The 16,702-nt window shown below is 41.3% G+C and overlaps 1 protein-coding gene across 1 annotated transcript in view; it reads left to right on the plus strand.

Moving 5' to 3' along the window:
- DUOX1 (dual oxidase 1) overlaps positions 1-16,702 on the plus strand; it is a 61,942-nt gene that overhangs the window by 670 nt on the left and 44,570 nt on the right. The window contains exons 2-11 of the mRNA XM_051973658.1: positions 5,979-5,982; positions 7,968-8,051; positions 8,544-8,708; positions 10,577-10,764; positions 11,068-11,269; positions 11,485-11,651; positions 13,753-13,813; positions 13,957-14,053; positions 14,449-14,539; positions 16,063-16,165. Of these exons, the coding sequence (XP_051829618.1) occupies positions 5,979-5,982; positions 7,968-8,051; positions 8,544-8,708; positions 10,577-10,764; positions 11,068-11,269; positions 11,485-11,651; positions 13,753-13,813; positions 13,957-14,053; positions 14,449-14,539; positions 16,063-16,165 (1,162 nt within the window). The remainder of the gene's footprint in view (positions 1-5,978; positions 5,983-7,967; positions 8,052-8,543; positions 8,709-10,576; positions 10,765-11,067; positions 11,270-11,484; positions 11,652-13,752; positions 13,814-13,956; positions 14,054-14,448; positions 14,540-16,062; positions 16,166-16,702) is intronic.

Consider the following 16,702-nt stretch of genomic DNA (forward strand, 5'->3'; position numbering starts at 1 on the left):
TTGGTAGCTTTGTCCTTGGTAGGGATAGCCCTTCTAGCCCAAGAGGGTCCCTGAGGCTTAGAGTTAGGGCTTCCTTAAACCCAGATCACTTCTATCAGAACATCCTGAGGCCAATTAGAGAGTATTACCAATTCTTTGAGATTCTCAGACTTTGCCTGGCTATCTTAGACAAATTCCAAACTTTCTTCTATGAACCTGTAGAGACTCTAGGACAGGTGATTATCTCCTATCTCAACCTTAATGAAGATCCCGCCCATCATAGCATCTTGAGGAACTAAGCAGCTTGATTGAGCAGATGGGAAGGGTTTTATCTTGTATAAGTGTCAGGGGTTTTGAAGAAACAATATCTTGGGAAGTCAGCATGCCTTCATCCATTGTTCAACAGATAATTCTTCTTGGGCTATGGTTTTCCTGAGAACAGATTTTGGAGTATTAATGCCAGACAGGATTATCCTAGAAACAATTGGGATAATAAAAATGAACTAATAATATTGGAGTTAATTATCAATAATGGAATGTATGGAAGGTTATTTAGTAGGGAAATATGATCGCCAGTTCTGAGTCTTTGTACTATTGATTTGCCAACTCTGTGGAAAGTGGATTGGACAGCAGAGAAAATGGCAAGGAGAAGACCAATAAAGCAATTATTGCAATAGTCCAGGGAAGAGTGATGAGGAACTTAAATAGGATAGAACCATTATGAATAGAGAGAAGGGTACTGTTATGAAAGATGTTCTCTGTGGAGGTAAAATAGATGAGACTTGGCAATTGATTAATTATGGATATCTATAGATTGATATTAGATTTATTAAATTTGGAAGATGAAGGAAAGCGAAGTGAGAAAGGTGACGGAATTTGTTAACCCTCAGTGTTTGAGCAGAAGGAATTGTCTTTGATAGAAATAAGGAAGCTTGGAGAAGGGATTGGTTTACAGAAGTAAATATAATGAGTCTTTGCTTTTGACAAATTGAGTTCTAAATGTCTAGGGGACCTCCACATGGAAATTCTATTTATTATTATTATGGAACTCATCCCTTAATTTTTATGGTACTATTTAACTTTTCAAAATGATTTCACACTCATTATTATTTGATCCTCACAGCACCCTTGTGAAGTTGATAGGGTAGACATTATTAGTATCTGCATTTGATAGATGATTATACTGAGACAGATAGAAAAGTATCTTTATTAAAAATTAACACAACTGACTAATTAATGGCAAAATCTAGGATTAGAACTCAATACTTGATTTCCAGTCTTGCTTTCTATCAGTTCTAGTGCCTTTCCTCTGTTAATTGTTTTCCATTTATCCTACATATAGTTTATTTGGACATAATTCTCTGCATACTGTCACCCCCATTAGATTGTGAGCTCCTCAAATACACAAATTATTTTTTACCTTTCTTTATATCCTCAGCATTAGATTAGTACACTTAATAAAAGCTTATTGACTGACTCACTTAACACCCTCAGACCTTACTTTGAAGGGAACAGACCTGGTCTGATGTAGGATTTGTAACTGAAAATGAGACACCTTTTGTTACTTGTTTCATGCTGTCTGTGGTAACTTTATTCCCAGCTTCTTTGGAGTTACTCATGTTTGGAAAGTCCTGGAATTGCCTATATCCTCCCATCTTCTCTGTTCCTTTTTCATTCAAAGGTGCCCCAAGGTGGGGTCTTCCAGGACCTCAGCCCTGCTATAATCTGAATTATGAGTTGGAAGCTGGCATTGATATGGACCCTGCTAGTTGGCCCATGGGGCTATGAAGGTGAGTAGCATACTAAATTGGAGAGAAGTAGGAAACTGACCATCTTTTAAGTTTTTTTTTAATGTTTTACTTTTGTACTTATCATTTTTTAACATCACTGTCACTTTCCAAAGACCTCTTCCTCCCCCAGCAGAACTCTCTCTTTTGACAAATGAATACAGTCAAACTAACATATTAATCGTGTTTGAAAATGGATATCTTATTTCACACCTGTTGTCCATCATCTCTTTACCAAGGCAGGGAGAAATATTTGACATTCAAATCTTTGAAAGTTACCATTGATCACTGAATTGATCAGAAATTTGAAGTCTTTCAATTTTCTTTTGCTTTACTTTGCTGTGGGCATCACATAAATTGTTCTTTTATTTTGTTCACTTTATTATATATCAATTTATAAAAGTCTTTTCAATTTTCTCTCAATTTCTCACATTTTTTATTACTTACAGCTCCAAAAATATTCCATTAAATTCATGTACTAAGGTTTGTGCAGCCATTTTCAAATCAATAGACATACACTTTGTTTCCAAGTTTTTGTTTTTGCTTTTTGATACTGCAAAAAGCACTGTTATAAGTATTTTTGTATACATCAAATTATTTTCCAGAATAGTTGGACCTTTTCAGTTCCACCAACAATACATTAATGTGGCCATCTTCCTACAGCCCCCATTTAATCATCTTTGTCAATCTGCAGTCTCTAAGGTGAAACCATGGAGCTTTTTAAATGTGCATTTTATATGGTTGTGATAGCTTGTATTTCTGTTTTTGATAACTGCCTATTCATATCCTTTGATTATATACCCATTAGAGGAATGACTCTTGCCTCTATAAATTAATACAAATGCTAGTAGGGACATTATCCAAGACCTCTGAATTAAAAGTACTCTCAGGTCCCAAGTTCTCATCTCTTTTATCCAACCTGAGAATGCTTCAATTGTACTATCTTGTCTCCTTCATCTCTTCTATTCTATTCCTCCTCCATCGTAGGTCAAAAAAAGGTCTGGAGCTCAGAGAGACCTCAAAGCCAAAGGCAAATTGGTGTTTAAAAATTATTGATAAAAGTTTAACCTACTGGGACATCATCAGTTATACTCTAATCTTGTTAACCTTTTAACTAGTCTTGCCTGCTTACTGAAATGTGGAGAATAGAGGGGAAGCAGATATCTATCTATCTATCTATCTATCTATAAAAAGACTAGGTCAAAAACTTGAGATAAAATCAGAGGAACTGGAATTCTTTAGCCTGGAAAACAAACATTTGAAGGAAGGTTGAATACTTGTCTTTGTGGTGTTATTATATTAAAGATGATAACTGGATAACTCCCAACTCTACAAACAGAATGAGGGACAGGGGACAATTGCTACAATTGCTGATCTTCAATCTTTCCCCCTATTAGTTTTTTTCTCTGCTAACTAAAAACCTGTCCAAATTTCCCCATTCTTAAAAAAGGTCTCATTTGTTCTCACTATTACTTCAGGTTATCATCTTGTTTCTCTCCTTCCCTTCTCAGCTAATGTTCTTGAGAAGACTATCTATACCAGGTGCTTCTACTTATTTTCTTCTTTCCCCTCCCCCAAACTCTCTGAAGTCTAGCATCTACCCTCATCATCCAATTGAAATCACCCCCTCCAAAGTTACTAATGCCATTGCCAAATGAAATGGCTTTTCTCAGTTGTCATCCTTTTTGATCTCTTGACAGGTATACTTCGTGTATACCTGTATATCTCCTACCTAGGTGCTCACTACTCTCTCCTAACTCTTCACTCATTTGATTGAGCCCTTCTTTTTAATTTTCTTTACTAGATCTTCATCCACGCCAAGACCTTAATTGTGTGTGTCCCTTAAGTCTCTACCAGGGTCCACTTCTCTTTTTCTCCGACACTGTCTTACTTGCTGGTCTTTTCAACTCCCTTGTGCTCATTGATCTTCTCTGTGCAGATGATTCCCAAATCTGGCTATCTAGTGTTAGTTTCTCTCTTGAGATCCAGTCTTGTAGCACCAGCTGCTTTTTGGACATTTTGCATTGGATGTCCTACAGGTATCTGAAACTCAGTAAATAGAACTCATTATCTATTCCCTAAAACTCTTTTCTCTCTGAATTTTCCGTCACTGTTGTTTGTTTGTCCTTTGCTCTCGAACAGGACCATGGCTTCAGGGAAGTGATGCCACGACATCTGAGGGCATTGGATTTAAGTGAGGGAGGTGTAAGCAGGGTCACCTGTCCCACTTTCCCTGACACTACCACCCTACTATCCTCTAGGCTTGCAATCTCAGTATCATCCTCACCCCTTTACTCTTACTTAATCTACATATTCAATCTACTTCCAAATCTCCTTATTTCTACCTTTAACAGCCTTTTACCAATATGTTCCCTTCTCTCGCCTCACAAAGCCCCTTCAGGCTTTATAATAAGTTTGTTCAGGCCCTTATCACCTTTCATTTGGATTATTGAAAAAACTCTCTAATTGATCTCCCTATCTCAAGTCTTTTTCTGCTCCATTTCAGCCTTCATTCAGTTGCCAAGGTGATTTCCCCAAGTTATAGGTCTGCCTGTGCTCACCCAACTATTTAATAACTCTAGTGATTCAATCCTATTACTTATAGGATCAAGTATAAATCCTCTCTATTTGGGCACTTAATATAACTTATGTCAAATATAGACATAGTATTAATAATTAAATATATTTATAATTAAAATATAATTGTTGAGGTTCAAAAGGAGACTTCAAGAGGTTGGGGTTGCAGAGCAATGTCACAGGGTATTTCAAAAGAATTTGAATCCATCTCCACATCAAGGGGCAAAGTTTATTGTAACTGTAGTGCCAATAGAAGCAGGCTAAATTCCAAAAGCATTTGGCACAGAACCAGGAGCAATAAGACAAATTTATAGGAAAAGACAGATCACAAATTTATAGGAAAAGACAGATCTGGTTCTTCATGTCACTGCAATGCTAACTTTATGACCCAGAAGCAGAACTGAGGAGTGGTACGTACCTCACTATTTGTCTCAGAAACCCTCTTATCAAGGGCCAACAGATTGCTATCCGGCAGTCTGCAAAGTTTCTAGGCCAATATTATGTCCAGAAAACTTTAGAATCACTGTTAGATTGTTAGAGCAATAGCACTTTAAGTTCAGGGAACCTCAGGATTACTGCTCTATTTCCCCTAGAAGCTGTACCTTATTATAATAACTATAATTATGTTAATGATAAACACCGATGACATCAATTATTGTTAAACATTGATAATATTTAGTAATAAATATGTTGAAATAAATATATTATTAGTAATAAATACTAATATTAAATATAAATATATACAAATATAAATTAAATATAAAGCCTTTCACAGTCTGGCTTCTTTCTACCTTATACTTTATCCCATTACACTTGTATTTCTTATACTTTACCCCTTTCCATCTATTCTATGATCCAGATATGCTGGACTATTTACTGCTCCTTGCATGTGACCCTCTGAATCTCTCCAGCCTTTTCACTGGCTATTCTCATGCCTGGAATTTTTTGGTCCTTTACAGTGCCTCTTGGCTGCCCTGGCATTTTTCAAGACTCAGCTTTAAGTCACACACTATGCAGGTGGCCTTTCCTAATTCCTCCAGCAGCTACTTTGCCTTTTCCCCTCTGAAGTAACTTTGTATAGGTAAAATTCTTTCCACTTGTAAAACTGTCTAGTTACTCACTAGAATTAGAATGCAAGTTCCTTGAGGACAGGGATTGTTTTTAACTTTTCTCTAAAATTTCTTCTAAAATTTCCCAGATTTTACCACTACATCTGCCTCATAGTAAACCTTTAATAAATAAATGCTTGTTGATAGACAGACTCCTGGGTTCTCCAAGATTGTGATTCTAATCATTAACTTCTGTGTCTCTTTCCTTTTTATATTGTCATCATTTCCTCTCTTGCTTGCCTTGATTTTTCACTTTCCCACATTTTTTCCCCTTTCCCTCTTCTTCTGGCTTTGATTTGCCACCACCCTCATCTTTATTTCCTAGTCTCTAAATCCTCCGCTAAGTTTTTTGTTCTAATTCCAGTGGGTGAATCATCTCCCAGATTGCCCCAGTGTGCCACATACTTAGTAGGTGTGTGGAAGAGACAGCTGGGATAATAGGGAGTAGGGAACTGGGGGGATTGCTGCCAAGAGTCAAAGAGGAAATACCTGCTAATAGAGACTCATTCCTTGCCCCTGTTTCCAGATAGGTAAGTGAATTCTGCTTTTGTAGTCTCATGATTTGGGGTGAGGAGTCTGGCAGAGGGCCAGTGACACCTCCTATTTAGTAGAACCCCTCCCATTGTTTTGTCCTAGACCCTTAACCTCAAATCCCAGTGGACAAGAAACTATTGCTCTTGACTCTTACCTTGTCCCAACCACAAGGTTCTAAAGAGGAGCATTATGGAATCAGAGAGACAGAAGGTCCCAGGGGGCAAGGTACTCAGGGGAAGTGAGCTGCTCATAGAGGATTTGGGGGTGAAATCATCAACATGACCAGTCCAGACCCTAGTCCCTCCCAGGAACTAGGAGAAGAGTCAGGGTAAAAAAAGGCTTCAAATGCCATGGTCTTCTTGACCCCCCACCCCTGCCCTGGGCCAGATCTGTAAGAGCCAATCCTTACCCCACCCGATGACACCCCTGTGAGGAGGTTGAGGCTATAATGAGGTGACATTTTCTTTCTCACCTATAGGGTGGAGTTGGACTCTTCCCTCTGATGTTACCTTTTTTGTGATCTTTTATTTTTATTTTGAATTGAAACATGAAATAAATGAGCACTTCTCATACATATATATAGAATAGAACAGAAGAAAACTGATTACACATGACACTCTATGGGCAGCTTGTTTCTCTTTTAAAATATAAATCACTTCAACTTGTAGCTTTCTAATATGGCTTTTGGGGGGGCATGAGACAGTTCTTATACTATTACAACCCACACTGTTATGTGATGGTTATCTCTCAAGGCCCCTTCTCTGCCCCTTAGTGTTTAAACACTTCATCACCTCCTCTATCTCTGTGCTCCTCTCATCTAGTCCTTCCCTACCCTCTCTTATCCTTTCATCTCCACTGCCCTAGGCAGGCTTCTCAGTAACCCAGTTTTCCTTTATTGGTTAGTAATTCCTCTCTATCTGACTTTTAGCAATTCCTTGCCAGGACTTGCTCCAGGTAGCCAGCAGGCTCCAAACAGTGGTTGATTTGGATATCTCTATGGGCTTGGGGTTCTTAACCTGGGATCTTTGAACTTAAAAAAATTTCAACTATTGTGTTTCAATATAATTAGTCCTCTTTGAAACCCAATGTATTTTATTTTATGCTTTTAACGACTTTGTAGAAGTAACTTGATGGGGGCATTGGATAAAACTCTAGATGTCAAGGAAGCCCTTGGGAATAAATTTGGTCCTAGAAAATTACTAGCTCTGTGACTTTAAACAAGTCCCTGGGTGCCTCATTTTTCTCATTTGTCAAATAGGAATTATAATACAGTGTGTCTTGGTTTTCTCATTTGTAAAATGGGGGTAATAATAGCACATTCCTCTAAAGATTGTTGTGAGGATAATATGAGATAATATTTGGAAATCTGATCTTAGAGCATTATGAAGTTGTTCTTCTCAGAAGGCATCCATGTCTGACAAAGGAGTCCAAGACACAGAAAAGGTTAAGAATCCCCACTATAGATCTCTCTCTCATCTAGTTTCCACAAACAACAACTCTCCATCTGCCTCTTTGCTTGGGACCCCCTGCTCGAATTATAGTTTTTTTTTAAAATGACTTTTTATTGATAGAACCCATGCCAGGGTAATTTTTTACAGCATTATCCCTTGCACTTACTTCTGTTCTGATTTTTTCCCTCCCTCCCTCCACCCCCTCCCCCAGATGGCAAGCAATCCTTTACATGTTGAATAGGTTACAGATACAATATATCCTAGATACAATATATGTGTGCAGAACCGAACAGTTCTCTTGTTGCACAGGGGGAATTGGATTCAGAAGGTAGAAATAACCCAGGAAGAAAAACAAAAATGCCAATAGTTTATATTCATTTCCCAGTGTTCTTTCTTTGGGTGTAGCTGCTTCTGTCCATTCTTGATCAATTGAAACTGAATTCTGCTCGAATTATAGTGCCCAACTCTTACTTGTCATTGCTAACCTTTCCTGAATAGAATTCCCCTATTACATGTCCACTATTCTGCAGGTACCCGGAGCTCCATTTCTTGGGAAGTACAACGATTCGACGGCTGGTACAACAATCTTGCAGAACGCAGATGGGGCAGCAAGGGTAGGTGGAAAGTGTGAGATAGATTTCTCAGGGCCAGCGTGATCAGAATGAAGGAGAGTTATTACATAAATTTAAAATTAAATAAATAAAAAAATTTTAATAAGAAAGAAGTAGAGAGATTTATGGAGCTTGAAGGGAAGGGTGAAGTAAGTAGAAATAATTGGAGGTGATAAGAAAGGGGAGATGAAAATTAGAGAGGAAAATAGGAGGAAGGAATAGAGACAGGGAAACAGAGGCAACTTGGGATAGTAGAGTCAGAAAGATTGGGATTCAAATGCCAATTGACACTAAGTAGCTCTGTGGCGCTGGGCAAGTTTCATATATATAATATATATCTGACTCAGTTTCCTCATCTGTAAAATGAGAGAGTTAGATTTGATGGCCTCCAAGGCAACTTTCAGGTCTGATTTTAGGATTCTATCTATGTAGAGGAGACCCTAAGAAAAATTCTGGGCAAAGGACAGAGTCAGTCCTTTCTCTTTATCCTTCCAGGTTCCCGACTGCGGCGTCTGGTTCCTGCCACTTATGCAGACGGTGTGTTTCAGCCCTTGGACGAGCCGCACTTGCCCAATCCCCGGAATCTCAGCAATGCCGCCATGCGCGGTCCAGCAGGGCAGCCCTCCTTGCGTAACCGGACAGTGCTGGGAGTTTTTTTTGGTGAGAGTCAGGGACAAGTGAGGGATGAGGGATAAAAAGGAGCAGGGGTAAGATTAAAGAAGCCTGCTGCTGGGGGAGGAGAACGGAAGGAGGAGCCTGGCCATCTCAGGAGGTTTCTAGGTTGAAAGAGAGAAAATGGGACATGGATGAATCCACAGTTCAGTCTGGGATGGCTGGGTTGGGGAAGGGTGGAAAAGGTGTCAGGTCATTAAATCTCCACCCTGACTGGGAATTGTAGATTTATGTGGGTGGCCCTCCTTTGTGATTTGGCTGGGAAGGGAAAGATGTTCATCCAGAAAATTAAAGATCAGGATGTACCTCTGTGGCTCTTTGGGGCCAGGTCAAGGATTGTGGCCATCTAAGGAAGCTTGGGTAATGTTTCCTAGAGTAAAGAAGGACATAATAAATGCTTATTAGACTGAGTGGCTGTACCTCTCAGAGCCTCTGTTCCCTCATCTGTAAAAATAAAGGGGTCAGAGTTGAGAGGTGGCCAATGGTCCCAGTGGACAGAACTCTGAATATATGCTTCTCTTTCTCAGCCTCAGTTTCCTTTGTCTGTAAATCTATGATCCTATGACTAGATAACATATTTGAATCTATGATTTTATGACCCAACAGATTTAATTTAATTAGGTTCAACATTTATCAAGCACCTACTACATGTAAATTGTTGTTCAGTCATGGCTGACTCTTCATGACCCCATTTGGGTTTTTCGTGGCAAAGATACTGGAATGGTTTACCATTTCCTTTTCCAGCCCATTTTACAAATGAGCAAACTGAGGGAAGCAGGGTTAAGTGATTTGCCCATGGTCACATAGCTAGTAAATGTCTGAAGCTGGATTTGAACTCAGTAATATGAGTCTTCCTGACTCTAGGCCTGACACTCTGTGCACTGGGATAACTAGCTGCCTTTATTATATGCAAGATATGATGTTAAACATGTTTAACATATATTGGATTACTTGCCATCTAGGGGAAGAGGTGAGGAGAAGGAGAGGAAAATTTGGAACACAGGATTTTGCAAGGGTCAATGTTGAAAAATTATCCATGCATGTGTTTTGAAAATAAAAAGCTTTAATAAAAAAAGATATGGTGTTAAATATGAGGGATATAAACCAATAGCCTAAATTTTTAAAAAGAGGCAATCTAAATACAGATTCTGAGCCCTGGCCTGCAGGAGGACAAAGAGCCTGCCCTGATGCCCTTCTTGGGCCCAGCCAAGCAATACCAGTCTTTTGCTCATGTGCCCCATGAGGGAGGGTGCTCTTCTCTCTTCCCCCATCTGCATTACTGAGGTTGGGCAGGTCCTTCCTGGGCAGGTTCCCAGCTGACATGTTGGAACCCATATTGCCAACCCACCTGTCTGGGCACACTCACCGGGCACCTCCCTGGTTGCCAAGGAAAAGATCAAACTTGGAATGACAACAGCATGGACATAAGGGCTTGGCACAGAGATTGGACTGCAGGGCAGAGGAGCTGAGGGCCTGGTCTAGAGACCGTCTGGCTTGGAGAAGTGAATTTTCAATTTCCAAGAGAAAGTTTGATAGAATAAAGCTCACATCTGCAGAGCTACTTTAAAGTTAGCAAAACATTTCAAATATACCATCTCATTTGATTCTCCAAACACCCTTCTGAGGTCAGGGCTCCCACTTTACAAAAGAGTAAATTGAGACTCAGGCTAAATTGCTTACGCAGTGCCACCAGTAAACATTTGGGGTGGATTTCTGACTGCAAACACAGTGCTTTATCCATATGACAAAATGGATCTCTGTAGGGCACAAAGTGCATAGGATGTCAAGCAGGAAAGCCTTTGTGCTCCCTGCTTACACCTAGCTGAGGGTTCCTCACATCCTTCTCTGTTTCCCAGGGTATCATGTGCTCTCAGACCTGGCGAGTGTGGAGCGGACAGGTTGTCCTATTGAGTTCTTGAATATTAACATCCCAGCTGGGGACCCAGTGTTTGACCCCAGTCAGAAGGGAGATGTGGTGCTTCCGTTCCAGAGAAGCCAATGGGACCCAGACACTGGACAGAGTCCTAGCAACCCCCGGGATCAGGTGAGGCGATAGGAGAGGAGTCAACTTGAAACTAATCAGGAGGAGGGGGTTGGGAGTAGCTATCACTAACACCCTCTTTTTTTTCCCAGTGGAGGTCCAATCAGTCTCTGAAGCCCATCGGGTCACTGCATTCATGGTGGGGAGGGGGTTATCAGTGGAGCTTTCCTGTTGGGGGCAGGTGGGTAGGAATGTGTGTAATTCCCCAGCCTCAGAGACTGGCTGTGGGGTCCCCAGAGGGGTACTTAACTCATTGGTTATTGCCAGATAATACAATTACCTTTTCATCTATCACTCTATCCATAGACAAATGAGGCAACTGGCTGGCTAGATGGTAGCGCCATTTATGGCTCCTCTCATTCCTGGAGCGATGCATTGAGGAGCTTCTCTGGTGGGGAGCTGGCATCAGGGCCAGACCCAGCTTTCCCCAGGCATTCTCAGGGAGCCTTCCTTATGTGGACAGCGCCAGACCCTTCCACAGGGCAGCGTGGCCCCCAAGGGCTATATGGTGAGGTCTCCAGGTATCTGGAGGGGGAGGAATAGACAGAAAAAGGTTTAACAAGAGGGTGACCATGGGTCCATTAGTGACTGACCATGGGTAATTAGTGACTGACCATGGGTCCATTTGAATCTTGGGACTAGTGAAGTGGGGGAGTCAAAAGGAAGTCAGGGATCAGCACTTCAGTTAACAAAATTCCCTTCCTCTCCTCCTGTTGGTTGCAGCCTTTGGGGCCCAAAGGGGGAACCAAAATCCATTTCTACAAGCCCTGGGTCTCCTCTGGTTCCGATATCACAATCTGTGGGCTCAGAGGCTGGCCCAGAAGCACCCAACCTGGGATGATGAGGAGCTGTTCCAGCATGCACGCAAAAGGGTCATTGCCACCTACCAGGTCAGCCGAGGGGGGCCACACCCTTCCAAGAAACTGTGGTGGGTGTAGTAGAAAGAACACTGGTTTGGGAATCCTGAAACCTGACATGCTAGGAGTGGAGCCCTGACACTCTCCTAACCAGCCATATAAACTCCAAATTACTTTCTTCTCTAATTTCTCCACCTATAAAGTGATGGGGGAGGAGAGGGAGATGAGATCAGCAGTAGGTCCCATGCGGTTTTAAGATTCCGGGACCCAGAAACTTGCTTCTGGCTCACGAGGTATAAGAATACTCTTAGAGTAGCCACACAGGGAAGCTAGGTAGTGCAGTGCCCGAATCCAGAGCCCCAGCCCTGGAATCAGGAGGAGTTCAAGGAGGCTGAGTTCAAATTCAGTCTCAAACTTGTCCCTGGACAAGTCGTCTAACCCCAATTGTCTCCCCCAAAAAATAATAAAATAGGGACACATCCAATCCCATCCTAGGTCAAGTCCTACTAATAGAATCTTGACCAGGAGAACCTCTACATTAAACCCTTACTGTGGATGAAAATATTCCTTTTCATTCCCATTAAACCCTACCTTACTCTGTACTTCCCTGTTTCTACTGAGAGTGTCACCATAGGCACTCATAGTCCCCAATTCATATTCATCCTGACTCCCATCTTCCCATCTCGTCATAGACCGTTGCCAAATCTTGTCCATTCTAGCTGTACAGCATCTCTGTTCCCTTCTCTCCATTCATGTGGCCAGTGAACTGGTCCATACTCTTATCACCTCTTGCTTAGATTTTTTTTGCAGTAGTCTCATCATTGATTTCCCTGTTTCTAGTATTTCCCTTTGTGTCTTTCCTTCTGCCAATTCATTCTCTATCAACTGCCAAAAGAATCTTCCTTAAGGATGGATGTGACCGTGTCACTTTCCTGCTCAAGAATCATCACTGGCTCCCTCAACAGTCTCTAAGATAAGATACAAATCCCTCCGTTTGTCATTTAAAGCCTTAAACAATCTGGCTCTACCCCACTTTCCAGACAGATTTCACACTTACTTCCCTCCGTGCCAGCCAAATGCACTTTCCCAAACTTAGCACTCCATCTGCCACCTCTTTGCCTTTACAAAAGCTGTCTCCCATGTGGTAAGGCACGTGTTTCTCATCTCTGCCTTTTAGAATCTTCAGCTTCTTTCAAGGTTTAGCTTAGGAGTTCTCTTCTACGGGAAGATTTTCCTGACCTCCCAGAAAGTGCTAGGTGATGTGGTAGATAGATTACTGCACCTGGAGTCAGAAGAACATGAATTCAAATGTGACCTTAGATGCCAGTTGTGACCCTGGGCAAGTCAAATGAGAATATTAATAACAGCTACCTCCCAGGGTTGTTGTGAACAGTAGGCAGCTTGTTGTTATTTAGTCATGACCCTGTTCGGGTTTTTCTTGGCAAAGAGACTAAAGTGATTTGCCATTTCCTTCTCTAGCTCATTTTACAAGTGAGGAAACTGAGGCAACAGGATTAAGTACTTGGGGGCCATATTGGCGTTTTACCCCAAAGTGAAAAGGTTATAAGCAAAGAGAACAGATAAGAATGCCCATTCTTAGGTTCTCTCTTATTCTACATTCCTCAAAGGTTCCTCCTCAATAATGTCCCACTCCTTTCTTTGTCCCCTTTTCTTTATGTTTGTCTCCTCTCTAATTCTCATTTCTCCATTCTACCCACCTCCGGCCAGAGATGTAACAGGCTCAGGATGCATATTAAGACTTTTCATTTTGGCCTTTGAAGAAAATTGTTTTGTTTGCCTATGAATAGTTGTTATAAGGATTTGATGTGGTAGATTGTTTTTTTTTTCCCCAATTGGGCACATTGAAAGGAGAAAAAAAAATCTATTTTCGTTCATCAAAAAAAAATTTATCTTAAAGAAACAAAGTACTTGAAAACAAAGTACTTGATGCAATTTAACAAGCACTTACTAAGCAATTTACTTAGCAATTTAAATTTACTAAGCAATTTAACAAGCATTTACTATATGCAAAACATTGTTCTAAGAATTGGGAATGCAGAGGCAAAAAATGAAAACCAATTTCAGTCTTCTCTTCAGTCCCCATAAATCCCTCATGTCTTTTTCCTTTTTTCAGAACATCGTTTTGTATGAGTGGTTGCCCAGTTTTGTACAGAAAAGGACTCCACCATATGGAGGTGAGATGAAGCAGGGGGAGGTTAACATCCAGTAAACCATAAGGAGTGAGCATGGACTGAGGCTAAATCTGGTTGGGGAATGGACAATGTTTGGGGGGTGGAGAATCATACAGGTGCCATATTGCTTTCCCTTCCCCATCCAGGATATCGGTCATTTCTGGATCCCAGCATCTCCCCAGAGTTCCTGGCAGCCTCCAAACAACTATTCTCCACTATGGTTCCCCCGGGTGTCTACATGAGGTGAGGTGAAAGGCTGGGATGGGAAAGGCTTGTGATGAAGCAGGGTAGTTAGTTGGTCAGTCAACAAACATTTATTAAATACCTACTGTATGCTAAATGCTGGGAATACAAAGAAAGACAAAAAAAGAAAAGTGCAGAAAGGGCAGAGCAAGGAGAAAAGAGAGAGGAGCATGAATACAGAGAGAAGCATCTTTTTTGAGGCTCTGGTTCCCAATTCTCACCTCCTGGTACCAGCATCTTCTAAGCGACTATGAGATTGCAGTTTGAGGGTGCAGTTGTGGGAAGCTCCTTGGGAGAGATGTTATCTTTTTCAGTGCTCCATAGAGGCAAAAATTGGGGACCATCAGCTGAAGGACCTTGTGGTAAAAGCATTTCTCTTACCATCCATATTTTAGAAATTCCAGCTGCCATTTCCAGAAGATCACCAATGGGAACTCAGGAGTCTTCCCGGCTCTTAGGGTCTGCAACAGTTATTGGAATCGAGAGGTAAAGGAATATTATGGCTGGGCAGATAAATGTGTATTGAGGGAAAGTGGGGGTGACAGCATTGGGGGAAGCTATTAGAACATGAAGAGACTTGAGAATGAGTGGCTAATATGTCATGAAAAAAAGGAAAGCAGTGTAGAATAACCCCAACCCACCTCCATTCCATTGAGAAATCCAGGTGGGTGGGAGGAGCTTTTCCCAAATTCCCAATGCTCCTTGATGCTGTTGCTATTGATCTTCATTCTCTAAGAGGACCAGTGACATCATTGGATTCTTTTAGAGCCAGTTTCAGACCATGGTCCTTATTCTTGATCACTCACAACTTTTTTTATAGGCTAGACCTATAGTAAGTCCCCATTGAGCCTCTCTACCAAAACATGGTAGCATCTTCTCTGCAACTTAGTGTCTTAGAAAGTTGCCTCAGACACAAAGGAGTAAATCTAGAGTCCCACAGTCAATACATGGCAAAGATGGGACAGAAACCCAATTCTGGACTCCAAAGCCAGCTCTCGGTCTGCTGTCTCAAACTGCCTTTCTTCTCTCAACTTAGTGAATTTTTTTTCTTGAGGCAATTGGGGTGAAGTGACTTGCTCAGGACCACCTGGCAAGTAAGTGTTGGAGGCTAAATTTGATCTCACATCTTCCTGACTCCAGTACTGGTGCTCTATCCACAGCACTTCCTAACTGCCCACAACTTAGATTCTGAAGTCAGAATTTTTAAATTCAACATTTTTTCCTTCTTTCTTATTCCCTGTGCCATTCTGTGCCTCGGTTTACTTTTCTGTTCTCCAATGGTACCCAAAGAAGAGACGGATTATAGACTTAGATTTAGTGCTAGAAGAGACCAATCCCTTCATTTTACAACTGAGGAAACTGAGACATCACTCAAGTATCAGAGACAGAATTTGAACCCAGATCTTCTGACTCCAGATAAACCCATTACTCATTTTCTAGGTAGCCCAGAGTGGCCTTTTTCCCTGCTATCTATCCCATTCATCCAAAAGATATAATTTTCACATTTGTCATCCCATATGTTCCTTATATCAATGACCTGATGAGATTTGTTTAGCAAGTGTAGAAACCCTGTTTTTAGATGAGAAAACTGAGGTTAGAAGAAGTTAAATCACTTAAGATCATATAGTTAGAGGCAGATCCGGAATTAGAACCTTGTCTTCTGGCCCTTGCAGCTGTACTGTCCAGCCCCCAAATACAACATTTAGAACATATTCAGTGGTGCACACATTCCATTATTTTGATATCTCTGCCTAACGCTCAACATCCTTGGCTTTTGGCTAAGTGTTGCAGATCCTGGCTTTGGAAAGAACTCTCAGAGAAGGGCTAGCTTGCCATTTTAGAATAGGCATTCCAAAGAAATTTCTGAGGGCAGAGGTGTCTTTTATTGAAAAACTGAAGCCTGGAGTGGAAGAGGGCCTTCTTTCTCCAAAGAACCCAGCAAGGGCAGATAGCAAGATGGTATATTGCACCATCATCTACTCCCCATCTTTGCCCTCCCCACCCCCCAGAACCCAAACCTGCATAGTGCCCGAGGAGTGGATGCGCTGCTTTTGGGCATGGCCTCCCAGATTGCTGAGAGAGAGGATCATGTGGTAGTGGAGGATCTGAGAGGTGAGTTGGTTTCTCTTAGTATTGTATCTTTATTCCTCTTCCCATCACCAGTTGTTTTTTTTTTTTAATTTTATTTTAATATTTTTATTTTCTCCAAGTGTATGTAAAATGGCTTTTTTGCATTTGTTTTTAAAACTTTGAGTTCCAGATTCTCTACCTTCCTCTCCACCCCAACTCCCATTGAGAAGGTACATGAGAAGTTATACAAAACATTTCCATAAAAGTTAGGTTATGGTCAGGCGTATGTCTTGACCTATGTCCTGCCACTGGGCTCTGATGACTCTGGTGGAGAGAGTGAGGCTGATGATCTCAGAGCTCTGCCTTATTTAAATCCAATTCACTTGCAAGTCAAGACATCACCCTTCTGATGTCATTGGTCCCACCCCTTCCCTTAAGACTCTCAAATCCTATTTGCCTACGTATGATAACCCCACCTTAGGAAGGTACTACTGAGTCAAGTCCTTTTTCCTAACCCATCAACAAAACCTAGTTGATGAATGATCCCATGGCTGATTCAACAGTCCAGGCTGGTAGGGG

This window comes from Antechinus flavipes, chromosome 2, assembly GCF_016432865.1.
Source record: "Antechinus flavipes isolate AdamAnt ecotype Samford, QLD, Australia chromosome 2, AdamAnt_v2, whole genome shotgun sequence".
In the NCBI taxonomy this organism is placed as follows: domain Eukaryota; kingdom Metazoa; phylum Chordata; class Mammalia; order Dasyuromorphia; family Dasyuridae; genus Antechinus; species Antechinus flavipes.